The sequence below is a fragment of the Photinus pyralis genome, unplaced genomic scaffold, assembly GCF_008802855.1.
Source record: "Photinus pyralis isolate 1611_PpyrPB1 unplaced genomic scaffold, Ppyr1.3 Ppyr1.4_LG6, whole genome shotgun sequence".
Lineage (NCBI taxonomy): Eukaryota > Metazoa > Arthropoda > Insecta > Coleoptera > Lampyridae > Photinus > Photinus pyralis.
Genome location: NW_022170663.1, coordinates 6,686,766 through 6,708,578, shown reverse-complemented (window position 1 = coordinate 6,708,578; position 21,813 = coordinate 6,686,766). Strand labels below are relative to the sequence as shown.

The following is a 21,813-nucleotide window of genomic DNA, read 5'->3' as shown; positions in this document are numbered from 1 at the left end:
AACTGATAAGCCCCATAAGGGTTTTGGCACATAATGAATTGAACTAAAATATTTTCAAGATGACGTCAATTCCGCAAATACCGGAAGTAGCCATCAAATTTGTTACTTTACATACATATTCCCTATTTTACTTACATTTACGGTCGTTTGGAGTACAACGATACCCTTTGCTCCAAGGACTTCGTCGATATTCAAGTTTTTGTGTCAAAAATTGAATTTGCAAGGGTTATTTTAAAAATTTATTATTCGAAAATTTTCGAGCACGGGCCCTAAGACATTTTGCAGAATATCCAAATAGCTACCTACATTTTTATTGTACAAATGAGTAACACAACATTCGATTTCCTTTTATGGCACAAAAAACATTAAACGACCATGTTATTTGACGTGTTACTTTCTATCACGCCACTCACAAAATGGAATTCTGCCCTCATGATCGCCATCGTATTTTAAATAAATATGGGTGCCATTTATGCTTTTTTAGTATTTCTTTTTTTTTCGCATCAACCGCTGGGGTTATTTACGAAGGCGTAGAACGGACAAGATAGTTCAAATTATGTAATCCCGAGATATAAGTCGGGGGATTATACTTAATCCCGAGATATAAGTCGGGATTATACGTAATCTCGAGATGTAAGTGAGGATTATTCTTAATCCCGAGCACAGCTGGGCAGTATTCGATTTTGTAAATACTTTTTAGTATTCAAATCCTTTAAAGTATTCAAATACTTTGTAATTAATAGCTATTTATGTTACAAGTACATAATCTATGACTTTATTGGACGAGTCGAATTGGCAGAGCGCGCTTGCGCGCGAGGCCAATAAAAAAGACGAGATAGTAAAGTCTGATTATGTACGAGTAACATACTTAGCTTTATGTTCGACTCGGAAAATGTAATTCATGTATGTATTGAAAATTTGCTGAAATTTGGTATAGATTTCACTATTTAATAACCAGAAATAACATAGTGTGCCTTTTGTGTTGTCATAGATACGTGTTGTTTGGAAAAAAATCTGTTGATGTGTAGTGTCAATTTCGTTGGGTATTAACTAATTCTCTGTACCTAATTATGAATCCCAAGATGAGTCCAGAAGAAATTGATGGGTACAACAGTATACAACAATTAGCCTGCAATGCCAGAGAGATGCTTTTACCAAGCAAATCAAAAACTGTATACGAGGCGGCATACAGGGAATACAGAAGAGGTGGTGCTTAGGGAAGAAAATCAATTACACCACGGAAGACTGTATATTGGCGTACTTTAATAGTGAGTTGGTTCCCTATAAAAGTTCTTCTTTATGGAGTAAGTACTCGATGTTACGATCGACAATTAATTTAAATGAGGGAGTGGATATAAGCAAATTTCCCAGTCTAATTCCTTACCTCAAAAGAAAAGGAGATTCTGACAGAGATCTGACAATTCTAAAATTAGTGTTGCCAGCAGAATTTTGGGAACGGAAACCGTTGTGGCAAATTCTTCATTCATAAACTTAAAAGCCGTAGAGACCACCGAAATATTGCATCAAAAAGGTACATCGGGAATTAACATTACCAACAATAACAACTGTGTTATTAACATTAATTTAGTATAATTATTGAAATGTATAATATAGATATGTGTTCTTAAAATTATAGCATTCTGTTCCGTGTACTTCTTCTTTAAAACAGATCGTAATTTTAAAATGCATTTTCCAAAGAAATTGACAGTGACAGGAGTCCAAATTACTTTATCATTATGGACTAGTCCAATAAAGTAGCAAATTATGGACTCTAAACAGTGTCATAACTCAGCGTATTATGATCGAGTCGAACATAAATACTTTTATGGAAGCAGTATTTGTTTTTGTAACTCAAATTAATCTTTGCTCAAACACTTTCACAAATATTTAGTATTCGAATACTTCGCAAAGTATTTGGATACTTCGTAAAGTATTCGAATACTTCGCAAGGTATTTGAATACTTTGAGAAGTATTCGAATACTTCGCATAGTATTTTCTTCCTTTTTTACCAAAAATCGACTAAACCAACATTTCTCGAGAAAACACTTTTTCTTATTAATTTTGGTGCGTAGAATCCAAAACAATTCGTACTTTTTCGATCAGAATTCTCAATAAAAAGTTATAGATTAGAAAACAATTTCGAATGAAAATTCAAAGGGCTGTAACTTTTGAACTAGTAGCCCAATCTTGGAACTGTTTGAAATTATGGTTTCTACAGGCCTCATTCTATAAGAAAATTTTTTTTCCGGGTCGATCTGAGTCGATCTCAAGTATTTTCTGCCCAGCTCTGATCCCGAGATATAAGTCGGGATTATACTTAATCCCGAGATATAAGTCGGGATTATACGTAATCTCGAGATGTAAGTGAGGATTATACTTAAGTGTAACTTACATCTCGAGATTACGTATAATCTCGGGATTAAGTGTAATCCTCATTTACATCTCGGGAGTAAGTATAATCCCCCCGACTTATATCTCGGGATTACATAATTTGAACTACCTTATTGTCCGTTCTACGTTTTCGTAAATAACCCCAACGGTTGATGCGAAAAAAAAAGAAATACCTACCCAAAAAGCATAAATGGCACCCATATTTATTTAAAATACGATGGCGATCTTGAGGGCAGAATTCCATTTTGTGAGTGGCGTGATAGAAAGCAACACGTCAAATAACATGGTCGTTTAATGTTTTTTGTGCCATAAAAGGAAATCGAATGTTGTATTACTCATTTGTACAATAAAAATTTAGGTACCTATTTGGATATTCTGCAAAAATGTCTTACGGCCCGTGCTCGAAAATATTCAATTAGAATTGGCGAGTGCCCAACAAGATGGGACGCCAGCTCATAATGCTAGGGTAATTTCGGATTATCTGGAGTGAACCTGTAATGGTAACTGGATCAGTTATTTATGGCCCGCGAGTTCACCCGATCTTACGCCCCTAGACGTTTTACTTTGGGGAACTATCAAAGATAATGGAAAGGGCAATGGGAAAAGATCAATTTCGATTTCGAAATGTGAGAATCAGGGATGCAATCGTTGTATTAAAAACAAGCGGAGGAAGATATATAGAACGAGGAAGAAAAGTCTGTGCCTAGTGGATCTGGAGAAGACATTCGATTGTGTGTCAAGGTGGCCAGTTAAGAACCTGCTAACTGCTAGGCAACTCAAAAAAATTATGTAAAAGTAATTGCAAGATATTTCCAATGGTTTTTCAAAACGAGACCAAAAGGGACCCATACGTCCCCTCCTCCAGTAGTTGTCACTCCACTCTTGCAAATTTTATATCATGATAATAAATAAATAAATAAATGATACCTCAAGGAATAGTTGTACCAATTACACAATACACTATAGATCCAGAATTTAATTCCTTAGAAAGCTGATGGTGAGCTCGACTTTTAAATTTATAGAAGCGACTTCCTTCTATAATAAGGTTTTCCCAGATCAATGACACCTTTTTCACAATAAAAAACGTTTCAAGTAGAGTAAACGTATACGTTTTATAAATGTACTAACTGGTTTCTGACAAGCATACTAATGGTACTCTTTCTAGCGTAGCATTTGTCGGTAAATGGCAATTTTGTTGCAATTGCTTGACTTCAGGGAGCACTTAAAATACAAGCTAGCGCCAATAAAGTGATGAACAATAAACGTCGATTAGCTTTCTAAATATCTCGAGGCGGCGGGTAATGAAGAAATTCCAATCAGTATAACACATTAAAAGTAATACGTTTTCCATCCAATACCGCGCAATGCAAACAAAGTTTTATGTCATTTCAAATCGATAGCTTCCCCTTTCGGCACTTCCCGAAAATATTATTTTCATAAGGGGAGCAAGAAAGCAAATATTTTAGTTATGAAAAATTCTTTTCCATAAATATCTGAAGAAGAACGCAAACAGACCTCAAAAATACATTACAAGGACAAGACCCTCGTCTACGTTCCCGATGAGACTGGACGGGACCATAAATTATGGAAGGAAAAAACGGAACCGAAGAGAAAGTAAATTAATCGTTTTTTGTCTTAAGTAGGAAATGTCAATTAGTTACGTAAACAGAAAAGAACATCAATTTGCATGAAATGGAGTTGCTAAACTTTGTGGTTCGCTCCAACAATGAGGTTGGTAATCTTAATTACCTGATGATTAAGACCGATCGGCCGAAATTATCGCAACGCCTCTTGCAGGTGTAAAGTTAATTTACATTCGAAATTGAATACTTAATACTAATTAGGAGATTAAAGAGCACGGTGGAATTAATTTGTTCTCACGACCGAGAAGGTCGATTACCAAATACGTTATCCGCTATCCTGTGCTTGTCGGGGTAGATATCCAATTTTACATTCAATTCCGTTGACTTTCTTTGTTGACCCTCTTCCACCTATGACCGTCTTAGGCTACTTCACTTGTAGTGTAGCTGATCGTGAAAGAAGTGTGGTTTTAGTTGTCACCGGATTACAATTAAAGGCAATAGGGAAATGTGGGAAAGAAAGTGGAGCCCCAGATAAATTCCGAAAAGGAAGCGTTGTTTCGGGTAAGCCCACTAACATTACAATGTTGCATAAGACAAGCTATAAAAATATTTTACGATTAGGAAACCTTCCAAATTAAGATGTTCCAGCTGTCGATCACTAACATCGGCTTCAATATAATATATGTGAATTATAAGCTACACAACCCATAAAACAAGTTTTTTCATTCATTTTCACATTCTGTGGTCAGTACGAATAATAATTGAAATTACTCATGTTCCATTAGAAATTACTTATGAGAAAGTGCACGTGACAGTCTCCTAAGCCGATGTTACCTCACAATAACACGGCAATGCCAATTTTGAATTGAAACCCTTAGAATCTTTGAAGGTGCTTATTCGGAAATATCGTATTTTTAAACCATTACAAGTTAAATAAATGCAATTTGAGTTAGTCATATGCTACAAACCAGTATGAATAAATATTCCTTATGCTAATGCTTGAGCAGTAATCAAATGCTTCTTTTATGCGAAAAGTTTGAATTAATTATAGGTAACCGTTTCATATCACACATTGGAAGTTCATTTTGTTCCAATTTTGGATTACGATATGAGGGTGAACAGGGTCAACGCGTACCTAGGCCTCGAATTCGGGCCCTTTGTACTACCACTTTGTTCCAATTTAGTTACCTAACAGAAACACGAAAATTCAGGCCAAATTGCTATGAAAGTACGGGGGTGATCTTCACGCAGCCCTCCCCTGTTCCATCCCCTGTGAAATTTTTCATACATGACTTACATGTCATGATTCCGATAAGAAGTAGTCCAAAAGACCTCACTAAATGTTCTGAAATAAGAATTAAAATATAATATCCATTATACCCAAATAGGGTCCGTTAACTTGGCCCCCCCACTGAGAGATTTGATAGTCGCATTATTTTGAAATGAATGCGCTCGTTATGTGCTCATATGCGCCACCGATAATAACTCTTGCGCCATTATCGTTTTTTAGAAATCCGAAAAAACATTTGGGGGGGGGGCAAGTGAACGTTTTCAAAAGTTACGTTTTTTAACATGTTTTTTCTACTACATCGTACCTTTCATCATGCGCTAAAATGCGCCGTAAACAAAAATCTTGGCGCCATTATAGTGTTTCAGAAACACTATACAGGGTGTTTTTTGGGAGCTTTAGTTAAACGATTCTGAGAAAGTAAAATAGGTAGGTTTTTAAAAATTTGTATTTAGGAGTTACTCCGAAGGCCGAATCGATGTAAAATATTTTCAAAATGGACGCACTTCCGGAAATAACCTTTGAAAACGCTAAGTTAGACACTCCACTTTTTAAAAAAATTTTATGGCTTAACCGTAATGGCGCTAGCTTTAATTCAAGTGGCGCAATTGAGCTCATAACCAGATGTATCAAGTGGCACAAATACCGGTAGCAAAATGCGTTATGGGGGATTCCGTTCACTTGGCCCCCCCACCCCCCAAATTTATTTTAGGATATCCAAAAAACAATAATGGCGCAAAGATATCTTTTTACGGCGCATTTCAGCGCATACCTGAGAGTACAATTTCGTATGAAAAGATGTTAAAAAAAAGTAACTTTTAAAAACGTTAAGTTGGCCCCCCCACTTTTTGAAAATTTGTCACGGCTTAACCGTAATGGCGCTAGCTTTAATTCAAGTGGCGCAATTGAGCGCATAACCAAATGTATCAGGTGACCTAGTTACAAGGGACAAAATACGTACTGGGGGGGGGGCTACGTTCACTTGGCCCCCCCAAATGTTTTTTCGGATTTCTAAAAAACGATAATGGCGCAAGAGTTATTATCGGTGGCGCATATGAGCGCATAACGAGCGCATTCATTTCAAAATAATACGACTATCAAATCTCTCAGGGGGGGGGGGGGGCAAGTTAACGGACCCAAATATAAATTGTTTAACAAATTTTTAGGTTAAATAGTTTCTTAATTTGTGCCTAATGATCCAAAATTCTAACCGAAACTCCAAAATTGACTGAAATATTCTTGAAAACGCTTTAGACAAAACTTGAAAATTCCACCACCTTATACGTTACTAAGGGCGAAAGGTTAAAAAAAACCTTATTATGAGTGCTTTGTTGCCCAGCTGACTGTGTCAATTTATCAGATCTTTACGTAAAAGCTATCGCTTTACGATCCTGCTTATTTCCATCAACATGTAATTATGTACATATATTTATTGTTGGGTAACTTTTAAATCTATACAGGATGTCCCCCCAGATAATCGTTTTCCACTTAGTTGGCTGTAAAACATGTACACCTGTACGGTAATCTCGTGACTGTTGTCACAAGTGTGTAACTAATCCATGGTATAAAATGAAGTACGTATATTTAGATCAAGTCTCGTCTCGTCTACTCTTATGCTTATTAAAATCTCATTGTATCTTAGAAAGGTCTGCATATTGTAATTTGCCAAGAGGCTTTATTATATTGTAGGAGCGAAAAAAAATTATTGTTGGGTAATGAGGACTAGAACAGTTCTGGAAATTCCTGATTAGTAAAAAATTATATGCCGATGGAGTTTTGTGTGAAATCAAACCGGAACTGGAACCCTACGGAAATACTACCCTGAGACATCTTGATATCCTTGGCCACCAAAGGGGTGCGTCAAACAAATCTTTAGATTTCTCACGAACAACTCCCAAGCGTGCTCTTAGTAATGTGCCATAAATTCTGAGAAAGCGAATTGTCCTGGTTTCGGGATCAACTGCCTCTTTCTCCGAAACCAGATGTTTGGTTGATTGTTAAGTGACGGGACTTGGATGACAGTCTCCAGAGCATAACTTTGGTAGGTCTATGCTCGCCCAATCCCATCGATCCGTTTTAGTTTTCGGAGGTGATTGGTCGCTATACAGTCGGGACAATTTCTTCTAATGTGAGAGAGTGCAGTTTAACGTTTGTGATACATCACAGGGCTGATTAGCCAAATTCCAAGATCGAAATGACCTAGTGTCAGCGTGTACCATAGATTTCTGATTGATTTTTTTGGTTTTCAGGTCATGGAGCAACACCGATGTAAAATTTAGGCCTTGGTTTACAGCCTGAGAACCGACTTTAGATAATGAACGTTTACTCAAGCCCAGTTCTCCAGTAATTCGTCGACTAACGCAACACGTTTTAGTCTCTTACTTGACTCAGAGTCATTTTTTTTCACGGATGGGCGACAGTGAATAATTTAATGCCAAACAGAATAATTACATCCAAATATACATTTGAATATGCATTCTCCACATTCCTCTTTTCAAAGTGGCTTATTTGTATTGCAACATTGCAAAGTATCTTTATCCTGCATTCAAATTTGCACTTAACTGTAAATGTGGTGAATATTGCAGAGCGCCGTCAAGTCGATAAAGGATTAGTCACCGGCGATAAGGAATGAGGCGAATGTGACGCATTCTTTCCAGAAAATACGATGTGTTTATTCAAGAATGTTTTAGAACTATTTGTTTGCTATATAAGCCAATCAAATTTTTAATTTTGGTTCCAACATCGACGCAAAAGTGATAAGTAGTGATTTCGCGCTCACGTTATGAATTGACATGTTATAAATTTGAGTACAAGTGAGTGATAAATTAATTCGGTCTTCGTAAATATTACATTGTAAGAACAATTATTTACACGTCACAAATAAAATAGAATATGTATAGTATATCACAGACAGCAGACGCATAGTCACAGTCACAAACAACATGAGCTCACGGCGTTAATAAGTTCTTGTACACTGTACATAATTGTCGATAGGAGAAAGGTCTTAATATTGTTCTTAAATTGGGAGAGACTTGGAGTACTTTTAATATAATCAGGTAGGATATTGTAGAATACTAGCGACTGGTACGCTGGGGATGTTTTGTAGAATGCATATCCAATCTTAGCTTCCCTTTAAAACGAGACTATGGTGGGTGTGAACTTCTTTTCCCGTTGCAAAATTACGTTTATGTTTATAGATGTAGATGACACATTTGTACACATAAATACACATAAAAAAAGACCAAACACCATAATGCCTACAATGCTAGTGGTATGTATAAATTAATTCACACGTAACTAAATGCGTTGTAGGACTGCATTTCGAAGGATGTCCATAGCATGGTAATGGATTTGCAAGCAAGAGGGCATCTACACATAAATTTAAAATATCAGAAACAGTCTAGACTGGGTAAATCTGCCATATTCTGCATTCTTGGAAAATTGACCAACCTAAAATACACCAAGAAGCGTGTTTCGTTAAAAAAAACTAAATTCATCGCGTGTTAAAAACAATTCAAATTTATAATCCAAAATATAAAGAAGAAAGTGGATCATTAATTAATATGCCTTTAGCTTTGGTCAATAAATTAAATTGTGCACTTCAACCGGTATTCATTAATTATTAATTAGACACATCGCATGAGAGGAAACTAAAAATAATAAAATCAATGGCGTCTAAAACGAAATACGAAATAGGCAACACACATAACAGAAGTGTGTCAAATATGCTTGCCAGAAATTGTTACACGTTACCCCTAAGCGACGAACGATTATTCGAATGTATTGCTCCATTTCACTTCTTACTTAATGACTAGACAAATGAACATGCGGGCGTATATCCTGTTAAACGTGTTACCATTACATGCAAAAGTACTTTGCGTTATCACGAAATACGTCCCAAAGGCGACAGGAAGTTTTAAACTATCTCTGGGACAACGCAAACAAGCATGAAATTTGCGAGGGTAAAAAACAACCCGTAACGCGAGGAGCTCTGTACGTTTGATGTATTTGAAATTTGCTATGGAAAAATGTGCATTTACTAATGTACGCTAATGTCAAATTACTGAACTAATTATGTAAGTGCAAAAGATCCAAAATTTCGGGGCCACAAACAACTGAATTCCTTTTTCTTAAGATCCATGGAATGAAAAGTTCGATTTCAAGCACACAAGTAAAATTTAAAAGAAAGTTGTGCAATCTCAATCGATGTATCATTTGTAAAGTATACCATTTCCGGTAACTAAGTATAGTAAAAAAGAGCATTATTCCCAAACTAACATTCACTATAAAGCCTTGATTAAGTTCTACAGTGAAAATGAGTTATGAGACTAATTTCAGCCGCAGCTACCTAAACAACAAACACCCCGGGCACTCATTTACTGTTCGCCGCAAATTCATTAAAGGGCAAAATTTATAGTTTCAATTTTTCCACCACTTCCGAAGATTTATGGCACAACAAATTGTAAGCGAACCGAAAACGGTAAATTAGACAGAAAATGACAATTACATACGAATTGCGAAAAGAAAAATGGCAAGGTATTACACATTTTGTTGTTTAAACATCGTGTAGTGTTACTGCATACATAATTCATTATTGGTAAACGAACCGAGTGAATTATTCCACATACTCGCCTCACACGTAGCTTCATGTGTATACATACCGATTTGCTCGTAACATCAATATACAGTTACAATAGGTAGTCGTGCGCCTGAAAGTGTTTAGAACCAATCACTTAATAAAAAAAATTGAAATCGACGTGCTTTTAGGGTTAATTATCCCTTTGCGCTTCTCCTGCGGATGTTGCGGTTGCGTAACCAATTTCCACAACAAATTGTAACAAAATCAAAAAGATTATAGATTAAACTCCATTAAACTCGTAAAGGAATGAGGAAAAAAATAAAAGGTCCCTATTTAAAAGTTATAAACGAACGCATTAGTGCGTAGCGTACCCCATAAATAGGGCACTTGACAAAAAGCCATAAAAATCCACTTACCTAACTCAGATATGATGCGCTTGAGAGGTAGAGCCTTCTCAACGTTGATGTTGTCCATATCCAGACAGCCCTCGTAAAGGTATTTCATCTTCCATTCCACAGTCTGCGAGTGCAAGGGAAGCTCCAACGTCGATATTAAGTTATGAATTCGAACAGACTCTGAAAAGAAAGCGAAACAGCCAATAAGTACTAGGAAGTTTGTTTCATCTTGGTATTTCGGAAAAGTTTCGGGTAATAAGAGGCGGCAAGGAGCAGTCGTCGACGTCTGCCTTCTCGAGTTCATCGAATCCCGCAAACTTTTTTTATGATATTACGGGCAGTTTGAAAATTTCTTTTAAAGGACTAAGGCTAAGGGCGTCTAATCCGAGTTCGCACGCATTTACGTAGGAGGATATGCGGGAGCTTGCCTGGAGTTTTCGTATAAGGCTTTCAAATCGCTACCCCATACACAATATCGAAATCGTATATCGTAATGATTCGGGTAATTTAATTTTTTTAATGTTTTATTCAGGGTGGTTCAGAGCACCCGTCCACCCGTTTTATAATTCAAGGGCTTAACAATTTTTGTTGTTGAAAATTAGATCTCCCCAAGCCCCACTTTAAAGGAAGGGGCAACTTTGTAATTTCAAAGGGGAACACAATGGGGTCATCCCGCCTTCATTTTTTATTTCTGATCCACAAAGTACATTAAAAATAAAAAGACCCGTGTGTCCTCAATTTTTATTTGCGAGTAAAATAAACCCCAAATAAATTATTGAAAAGCTGTGTTTTTAGTCCGAATTTGAAACGCTTCAGACTAAATACGTCACAAACCTACAACCAATCACGTAGAAGTGAGCTGGCAACCTTACGCGAGAGTCTGACGTTTGTCACATTTGACGTTTTGAGAGGGATGTTTAACCGCATCTAGCACAGCCGTCTATAATTACAAGCCATGCTGAGAAGTTTGGCAACGTTGTCCGAAAGTCAATCGGTGGGCCGATATAGGTTTTAATGGAGTCTTGTTACTCTTCAAAAATTGCATTTTTCCTCTTTCCTGTGTTTCGCCTTGGTGGTTTTAATACAGAAGAAAGATACTTAGGCAGCTTATAATTGTACATATATTTTATTTATTTACAAAAATGGATAATAACATTTCTATTTGACTTTAAAATTCGGAACGCTGTAAATTGGTAACTGCATCATAATGTGTTTTCCATCGAGATCTCCGAAATTGGTGAACTTCTGTCGAAAGAGGTCGAGGTGAAGCACACGCTTGAGCACTTAATTTCAGTAAAAGGACAGTAAATCGCTGCGCATCAGCGAGTTTTTATCACGACCAGGTGTGATTCGGAATGGCAGATTTTAAGCCAGTCGCTACTCCAGTGGATCTAGGTACGAAGCTTTTAAAGAGGGGAGCCCCGTGGACTTCAAATTCCCGTACCATGAACTTTTGGGGATAAGTTCAAAGGTTCCTTCAGAAAATCGATTTGACATGTCCGTGCTAAAATACCTGAAATACAAACTAATTGTATTTTTTCACGATAAACACTTACCGTACTTACGCACCACATAGTGTGTAGGTCATATTTGAGCTTGTACAGGTACTTTGAACAAATACAAGTGCTTGAAAAGGGTCCAGCAAGGAGTAGCCTGCTTTAGAGGTTATGACAACAAATCGATGTATTTCGTTTAGCAACTTACCTGAATAATAATTTCTGTTCATTCCATACAGAGTAACACAAATTGTCGCAATTTCACTCTGTTAAAACAGGTACATAGGAATATTACACCCAAAACACGTATAAAATACACCTGAAATCTGCCAAATTGAATTAGGAAATCGGCCTACCATGCAGTGTTGCCATAATTCTCACCACGGCTTGTAATTATAGACGGTTGTGCATCTAGCACGAAAGTGACAAGTGCCGGTGACAGATGACGCAAGTTATAAATGCCATTCTCCTGCAATATTGCCAAGTCGTTATGTCATCTGAATGGTTCTAGGAGCTGATTGGTCGGGCTTATTACGTCACAGAGCCCGCCACAATCATATCGTTTTGAATAAACCTTTAAAACCGCACATGTTCATTATTTTTTTGCTAATCAGCCTCTATTTTTAAATAAACTTTTACTGTCCAAAAAAATGTTTTATGGTTTCAGGTACACGCTTATTACATTAGAACTGCGGAATTCAACTACACTGTAAACCCCCATTGTTTCCATTTTACCACATTAAGGAACAAACATATCAGAAGCGGTTCAAAGTCTGAAACGGACCAGCACACATTAAATTTTTTAGGGGACACATCGATATAATCTCTTAATCCACAAACAACAACCTACCGACACGTTTTTATTAAATTTAATCCCTATAATTTGTGTGCATTAACAGATAATTTTAAACCCTCATTTTTGTTTTCTTGTAAAACATTCAGAATTCCGAAATTTCTTTATTAAGGGCCCTAAAAAATACATCCAGCTCTTCTTATATAATGCCAAATACTAATTGCGTTCATTTTTAGCGCATTTCCACAAAAATAAAAAAAAAATGCGCTATTGTGGCCACTTTGTCCGTCCGTCCGTCCGTCCGTCCGGCTGTCCGTCCGTCCGTCCGCTCGTTTTGCGACGCTACTAGTTCTTTATCTTAAGAGCTAATTGTTCTACTTTTTTCGCTATTTGGTTCGTTATGGTGTCGAGTCTTGTACCAAGGAAGGAATTTTTTCTGTACCGCTTACAAAAAAAGTTTTTGTAAAAAAAACAAAAAACCGTTTTTTACATGTTCCATAATTTTACACTTTTGCCGTTTATTAACGATCCTAGAGATCGTTTATAATTTTGCATTGCTATCTGTCGCCTGCCGGTTGGTCTCTCCGTCTGTTCCTTTGTCTGTCTGTCCATCTATCTGTCCGTGTGAACGATAACTTTGTTTAGAAATGTTCGATCGCTTTTACATCTCCGTTAGTTATGAACTGAATTGCATGAAATTCAATATGGGCATAGCTTTAGCCATATAATACGCAATGCCAAAAGTTGAATCGAATCGATTCAAAATTCACAGTGCCCTTTTCGCATCTCGACCATTTATAAACCGAATTGCAAACTTTTTTACTTATAAAAGTATTTGAATGAAATTTGATACATAGGCACTTGGAATAAAGGAAAATCAAACGCCAATTTCAAAATTTGGTTTTGCGCATGCGCAGTGCCAACTTTTTTATTTATGGAAGAATTTAAACGAAATTTGATACATAGGCACTTGGGATAAAGGAAAATCAAACGCCAATTTCAAAATTTGGTTTTGCGCATGCGCAGTGCCAACTTTTTTATTTATGGAAGAATTTAAACGAAATTTGATACATAGGCACTTGGGATAAAGGAAAATCAAACGCCAATTTCAAAATTTGGTTTTGCGCATGCGCAGTGCCAACTTTTTTATTTATGGAAGAATTTAAACGAAATTTGATACATAGGCACTTGGGATAAAGGAAAATCAAACGCCAATTTCAAAATTTGGTTTTGCGCATGCGCAGTGCCAACTTTTTTATTTATGGAAGAATTTAAACGAAATTTGATACATAGGCACTTGGAATAAAGGAAAATCTAGCGCCAGTTTCAAAATTTTATTTTGCGCATGCGCCGTGCCAACTTTTTTATATATGGAACTATTTAAGTGAAATTTGATACTTAGGCGCTTGGAACAAAGGAAAATCTTAGTTTATTAGTTAGTTATAGTAAATTAGTTTTAAAATTTAGGTTTGCACATGCGCAGTTCCAACTTTCTTATTTAGAAAAGCATTGAAATGAAATTCTTCGCATAAACTGAAATTGAAGTAGCACGTCAACAATGGATTGCCCATGTGCAACGCTATCTTTCATATTTGTGGCCGGGTTTTTACGATTTTAACAGAAGTTGCATCTTACAAATGGGAAATGAATGCAAGTGGAAATGCGCTTTATGTAAATCGTTTACGATTACTTTTTAACTTGTTAACAATTCCTCCTGCAATTGTCACAATCTACAAGCACAAACATTAGCATTCAATGTTTTAAACAAACAAACCTTTATCAGCAAGTAAGTGATATCTTAGGGGATGAAAGAGGTGCCTTCATATGCTTCGTCACTTTCTTCTTCCATATTTTTAAAAGGGTTTACAGGTATGGCTACCTTACTTTTTCACAATTTTTTTATAATAAAAAGCATATTAATTGCGAAATTGATTCAGATCGGTCGGTATTGGAAAAAATAGTATAAGTAACACTGGATTAAACTAGTTTTTTGGTCCCTCAAGAATATTAAAGCACTCGGCAAGCCTCGGACTTTAAACCATTCTTTCAGAAACAAAAACTCTTTTTAATCCCTTGTTACTTAATATACTATTAAATTCAGTCATGAACGATTTATCGCCTCTTCTCGTTAATCGAAACGGTTCTTTATTTTCCAACTATAAGGACCATATGGTTTCAATTTCAAATGTGAGTGTATTAGCAGAAAAAATTGAGCCCCATGGAGAAATATGATGTTTCGTTCTTCTTGGTCAGACGGAACTTTGGAGGCATTACATCCACCAATAGAGAAAGATCCACGTTTTGTGATTTTACACGCACTGCATGATGGTGGATTTGTACCAAATGCGTTACTAATTTTTAAATTCGGAAGCAAAACTGGAGACTACCATGATGACATGAAATCTTCTTCCAAAATCTGTCGTTGTTATGGACAACGCAGCTTACCATAATACACTCTTAGAAAAGAACATCGCACCGTCGAATAGAAAAGAAGAGATGCAACCAAAAAGGTGACCAAACTGGAGTTGTATGAAGTAATAAAAAGATACACATCTCAGTCTGATACAAAAAAGTATATTGTTGATTCTGCACTGGCAGCCCATGGACATTCAGTTTTGCTACTTCCGCCATATCATCCCGAATTGAATCCCCTTTAAAAAATGTGGGTTGTTTCACCATAACACTACATATTCAAGCTGGACGATATTAAAAAGGTTAGCAAAAACAAAATTTTGTCCAAGATTGTTCAAGTGTCATACAATCAGCATGCGAACATTCCAGTTTATGAACTCAGAACATGTTCTTGATACTTGCGATAATGATGTATGGATTTAGGCGAAGAGGACTCTAATGAGAGCAATTTTTGTTTTCGTAATGATGATTGATGACATTAATATCCACAATATCAGATTGGCAAATTGTACATATTCACCATTATGTATAATAATAATATAAGCGTATATTATAGAGTTTCGCTTGTAAAATAAACTCGGGGCTCGGGCTACTTTAGTAAACGATCATTATGTTGTAATTGAAATTATTAAATAACAACCGTGTAAAAATTGGAAATTTGTTTCCACAATAACTGCCTTCTGGGTACAAATTTTTGGTTGAAATAACTTTCATTCAAATATATAATGTTCCGACATTTGCATGAAACAAATTATTTAGCTAATTCCTGCACTTTCGCCGTTATTTAGGAAATAAGTTGTTAAAAACTCCCATATAAAATATATATCTTTCATTTTTATCACACACTGACAATAATTTAACTTCATTCACAAGCTTCAACCTTTAGCAACCATAGGTCGTTAACAAAAGTTCAAGTTCAAGTTCAAGGCAACTTTTGCACTTTTTGTAAACGCCACCTTAAATTAATAAATAAAGTGTTTTCCTGCATTTGACAAACTGAAATCTAATGGAACTGGGCAAAATCAATGAAATTACCAGAGTAACTAGACAGGACTAGCAAGTATATCTTATAAATGCAAAAAATCGGCATTGAAAGTAGGTAAGTGTTTTTATCTATGATATGAGCAGGTACTCGGAAACAGTAAATATCGCACGCCACTGGATCTACACAACTTCCTTTAATGTATTGTACAGTCGAGCATTCAACTTATAAACGTCTACACGCTAATACATTCTTTGGGAGTCTAGAGGGTTGTTCCAACGGCATGCATGATTGCCAACTCTGTATTCATAGCACATCGATATTGATATGACCAATAAACTTAGTGGGAAGTGACACTACTTTCCCCCAATTCCTTTTTGAGTTGATATGATCGATAATTGTATAAGTATATCTTTGTCAATGACCCAATTTATTGTTCAAAATCACACCCGTTTCCATGACAAAACAATGTTTCGAATAAATGCTTCTTTGAGTAGAATCGAGATATGGAATAAAAAAATGTGGGTTGCCATTTCAAATTACAAAGTCCCCCCCCCCCCTAAGAAGTGGGGATTGGGGGATCCAATTTTCTTCGATAAAGAATAATAATATTAGTAAGATCCCTGGGTTATTTGTTACAGTTTTTTAACCCCTGAGTTATAATATAGATGTCTCCTAATGTTAAATCCAAGTTTTCGATTCTGATGGAGACGTGCGCGCGCCGCCATCTTGAAACACCAGCCGAAATAGCTTCAAAATCTAGTTTTTCCCAGATATCCCTTTTCAATGGAATTTTCTGCAGCCTTGACAAATTTTGTAACATTAAATTTTCTACAACATACACTCGCAAAAATGAGTGTAAATTTGCAAAAACCAGGAAAAGGTTTGGTTTTGCGTGATTATTTCGTTTCCATTGCAATTTTCAGACAATTACCACCGATAGTGGAGCTGAAAATGTTCACATTAAGTGGAACAATATACGTAATTGCAACATAAAATTAACATTATAGTAACTAAGATACATAGGTATTGTTAAAAAATGAAGTTAAAAAGTAATCGTAAACGATTTACATAAAGCGCATTTCAACTTGCATTCATTTCCTATTTGTAAGATGCAACTTTTGTTAAAATTGTAAAAATCCGGCCACAAATATGAAAGATAGCGTTGCATAATGTGCAATCCATTTTGATGTCCTACTTCAATTTCAGTTTATAAGAAGAATTTCATTTCAATGCTTTTCTAAATAAGAAAGTTGGAACTGCGTATGCGAAAACCTAAATTATGAAGCTAACGTTAGATTTTCTATTGTATCAAATTTCATTTAAATCCCTCCATAAATAAGAAAGTTGGCACTGCGCATGCGCAAAACCAAATTTTGAAACTGGCGTTAAATTTGCTTTTATTCCAAGTGACTATGTATAAAATTTCATTTAAATACTTTTATAATTAAAAAAGTTTGCAATTCGGTTTATAAATGGTCGAGATGCGAAAAGGGCACTGTGAATTTTGAATCGATTCGACTCAACCTTTGGTATTGCGTATTATATGGCTATAGCTATGCCCATATTGAATTTCATGCAATTCAGTTCATAACTAACGGAGATGTAAGAGCGATCGGACATTTCTAAACAAAGTTATCGTTCACACGGACAGATAAAGGGACAGACAGACAAAGGAACAGACAGACAGACCAACAGGCAGACGACAGACAGCAATGGAAAATTATAAACGATCTCTAGGATCGTTAATAAACGGCAAAAGCGTAAAATTATGGAACATGTAAAAAACGGTTTTTTGTTTTTTTTTACAATAACTTTTTTTGTAAGCGGTACAGAAAAATTCCTTCCTTGGTGCAAGACTCGACACCATAACGAACCAAATAGCGAAAAAAGTGGAACAATAGCTCTTAAGATAAAAAACTAGTAGCGTCACAAAACGAGCGGACGGACGGACGGACGAACGGACGGACGGACGGACGAACGGGCGGACAAAGTGGTCACAATAGCGCATTTTTTTTTTTATTTTGAAATGCGCTAAAAATGGGTGTTTATTGGCAATCTTATTTTGTGAATCATGAGTACCATAAAATGTTAGAAAGCAAAAGTTAATGTTAATAATTCTATCATTATTATGTGTTGGGGCTATTAAAGTTTACGGTTTGGAAACACAATAATAAATTCAGGGACGTACATGATTCGTCATTCCCTTTTATTTCCTTCTCGTATTCTTCTGACTCGGGCCCTGAAGGCCTGAACAACCTCAAGATAGTCTTCCTCTGTCAGATATCAGCCGAATCTGTGGCCACTTCTACAGTATTCTCACAAGGTTGCCGGAGAATTCTACAAAATTTGTTAAGGCTACTACTACGGAAATTTACATTGAAAAGAGATATACCGGGTGAGTTTTTTTTTCACTCTCGTAAACCGAAATTGCAATTTAATTTTCGAAGAGAAAAACGTTACATTATCTTGGGAGAGTAACGATGCAACTTTGTTCAAATGTATAATTCGCCGATTTGTTTGCAATAACCAAATAATCAAATAGAATAAGCAAATGATAAATAAACAGACTTACCATCCCGTTGTCTCTTTTGACGCTCACTCCAGAAGCTACGGTCGATAGGCAAGGGGTTATTTTGGAGCCACCTGCCGCACGCCCAACCCCAAACATCCTCGCACGGCGACACGGAAGAATTCCAACTCTCCTGTACCTATTAAGCAAAGAAATTTAAGTAATTAAAATCCATTGACCGTAAAGATGCGGAGCATATTCTCATTCGTGCAGATGTAGATGTACGTTTTTATTTGCATTCGAGATTGACTGCCACATGGTGCCAGTCGGTACAACAAGAGTACTGTCTCGATTCGCAAACGCAAGAAGATTACGTCGGATCGTAAGTACGTATCTACAAAGACGACTGTTTGCAATGAAATTCAGATTGTCTCCGTCTAATTACTGAATTCCTTAAAGAGTATAACATGCAGGCTTATACAAATAGGGGGGAATAGAGACTGAATCAATGTGGAGGCTACGTTTTTAAAAATCTAAGGTTTGCACATACTTAGGATAACCAGAGAGTGGCCATTGCGAAACCTTAATCCGGATTAACTTTTCCGTTCGTCTGTTGTACCTCAAAATCGTACGTCAATTTCATTAAAAAAAAATATGAGTCCCAAAACAAAACGAAGACTATTTCGAAGGATGCGTCTCGGAACATGTTTAGTAAAAGGCTTAGGAGAAGGTTTCGAAGTAGACGTTTACAAATCCCAATGAGATTTTAAGAGCAAGTTTCCAAAATTACTTTCCAAAATGGGTTTTGAAGGTTTCTAAGGGTATTTTCAAGAAGACTATGATTTGTGGGTATACGTATTGTTGTGTAAACTACGTCACGCAGACGTTATTTTGGTTTCATCTCCTTCAATATGATTGGAGCACCCTGTATGTGGAATATTTTTGAAGTAAATTTGGTTTGTTTTGTTTGAATTTGTATTTCAGTATTTGTTTTTCCTTTTAGAAATATTGTGTAGGCACTTTTTTTCATTTCGTTAATTTTAGCACTTTAGTAAATTACTCAATTTAGATAACGTGATAAGATTTTATTTGGTCGTTGCAGGCACTAAGATGTGAGCGTTTCTTGGCGTAAGTGGAAACGCAGGGCTAATAACTTTCTGATCCAGACAGATATCGAAGAACGTTTCTTATAACATGTAACAGGAATGCCCTATCTGAAAACTTTGAACGTGATTATGGAGGGCTGTTGTGTTTTCGAAGATCGTTATGATTGGTGGTTGAATTTTACCTATTTGTCAATTATGATTGTATATTTGTAAATGTTGTAAATTTGTATTGTTTTACATTTTAGGGTTTATTTCGGAAAGGTAAAATCACCCTGAGCTGCGATACCGCCGCTTGTATTACCATGGAACAGATTCTGCAACAAACACGTTGTGTTGCCGACACCTGGAAGTCCAGGCATAAAATACGTTTCAGGAACTCTTTCAGGGAGTTCGACTGCCTTCACGAATGGAAGGTGGAACTCCTCGCCTGAAAGCCACACCACTACAAGACCATTCACGAAACAAAAACAATAATACCGCACCACTGCAAGACATACGTAAAATTAGCAGACTATGAAATAGCCAATGAGAAACGAACGCGACGTTATACAAAGTAGAAGAGTTTGACTGTTCGTCGCCAACTTCAGCATCAAAATTTAGTCAATTCAATTTCAAGAGCAGGAAATGGATGGAAACTTTTCACGATCGTAACAGTTTCGATAAACTTACTACCTTACTATTTCCCTTAATGTATCAAATACTTTACTTCCGAAATGTTGATATTTCCATAAAGTGGCGCATTACGAGCAATAACATCACGTTATCAAAAGCATCTACATCATAGTGACATATTTTCTTAATGTCAGTGACACTGTAAATGACAAAATTGTTTACCAGTTTTTTTTCAGATAAAGTAAATGGAAACCTGTCGCTGTGAAGAATACCGCAATATTACTAAAAAACTGCGTCCGTGGACCATCGCGACGTATCATCCATTACGGGAACTCCTGACACGTAAGTAACATTATGCTTTTTATCACTTATTTATAACCGTGTAAATGCCTGCCTCCAATAAATAAAGCAGCCACATCGAATATCAACATTTATTTCGGGAATTAACACTTCAGCCGGAACGAAAATAAAACAGATCGCGTAATATCAATACCTTTTTTAGTTGGCGAAGAAGCAAGACTTTATTGGAAAAGGAATAAGACCTCGAATGTAGATTACCGATTTTTTCGTCCGAAAATTTATACGACAGTCCCCAGGTCAATTTGTCCGGAATCGCACAAGAAGGAGATACCCAAGTTGGAAAACAAATGGATACCGGTGCTGCCAGGACTTGTGTCGCAGAGGTGCCTCGTCATTTTGAATATAATTTGCTGAATGTTCTGTTTCAGGTTGGTTAATGAGTCTAAGGGGAATTTAAAGGGTCCATTTTGAGACAGACTGAATAAATCTTATGCTCTCGAAGGAACCGCACGATTTAATATGATTCTATAACTTGTTGCCCCATTTTCAATTAACAGTTGTTGACACAACCACTCATGAATTACATTAGATGGAAAAGCTCCGCTTTTCAAATACTATAATAGTAATCGATGTTCAAAGTTTCACCTACAAGTGTGCAATTTATTTCATTAATTATTATTCATATTTGAATCTAGAACAAGAGCCGAGGCTTGCCATAGAACTACGAAACCTCCTGTAGACTTCTTATGTCTCAGTCCATAAGACAAGAAGGAGGTACTTACGGGCGGTTGTTACAACACGGTTGCATATAAAGGGGGTCGAGTCGAACCTCCCTTCTTTGAATTAAAATTCTAACTTTCTGAGTGAACTTTAATACAAAATAATTTAATTCATGAATAAGAAAGCTGATAGTGATAGTGCACAACCTGCGCATGGGCACATTTGTCGTCAAGATTTTTCTTGGCTCAGGTGCCAGAGCTATAAGGCTGAAAAAGAATGAACTAAATATCTTGAGAGCGGTAGGAGTAGTTAAGGCCTCGGACGGACGGACAGAGAAAGTGGCTGCAATAGCGCACCCACAGATCTCAGAGATGACTCGTGCCCCCGAAATCGGTAATCAATCAATATCTAATTGGAGCATAGCCCTCAAACGATCGAATAACCTATGTAGGACGCATGACCCCGAAATCGGTAATCATCATTAACTTTGACAAACCCTAGTTCAGAGCTCCACTATAGAAACCACGCAACACAGTTTCAAACCTAGTTAGTTTTCTAGTGACTTTTTGATTTAGAATCGCAAACCTTGTTACTGTTCTAGGGATTTTTCACATCTAGTGACTTTTTGAGTTAGAATCTGCCC

At 36.5% G+C, this 21,813-nt stretch overlaps 2 protein-coding genes across 6 annotated transcripts in view; one reads left to right on the top strand and one right to left on the bottom strand.

Moving 5' to 3' along the window:
* Positions 1 to 10,160: 10,160 nt before the first annotated feature.
* LOC116174018 (endothelin-converting enzyme 2-like) overlaps positions 10,161 to 21,813 on the bottom strand; it is a 28,584-nt gene continuing 16,931 nt past the window's right edge. The window contains exons 3-4 of the mRNA XM_031491794.1: positions 18,496 to 18,631; positions 10,161 to 10,417 (exon numbers count right to left, since the gene is read on the bottom strand). Coding sequence (XP_031347654.1) covers positions 10,176 to 10,417; positions 18,496 to 18,631 — 378 coding nt within the window. The 3' untranslated portion in view covers positions 10,161 to 10,175. The remainder of the gene's footprint in view (positions 10,418 to 18,495; positions 18,632 to 21,813) is intronic.
* On the top strand, positions 18,038 to 21,076 carry LOC116174019. 5 transcript variants are annotated; one of them, XR_004146011.1, is made up of 6 exons: positions 18,042 to 18,318; positions 18,371 to 18,818; positions 19,535 to 20,339; positions 20,387 to 20,492; positions 20,653 to 20,833; positions 20,879 to 21,076. XR_004146011.1 is itself a non-coding variant. In XM_031491795.1 (4 exons), exons 2-4 carry the CDS (start codon positions 20,396 to 20,398, stop codon positions 20,919 to 20,921), a joined length of 321 nt encoding a protein of 106 aa, XP_031347655.1. In that variant the 5' UTR covers positions 18,038 to 18,318; positions 20,387 to 20,395; the 3' UTR covers positions 20,922 to 21,076. The 5 variants fall into 5 exon arrangements, 1 of the variants encoding a protein (XP_031347655.1); XR_004146012.1 differs by having other exon boundaries at positions 18,046 to 18,318; positions 18,528 to 18,818; XR_004146013.1 differs by lacking the exon at positions 18,371 to 18,818 and having other exon boundaries at positions 18,053 to 18,318.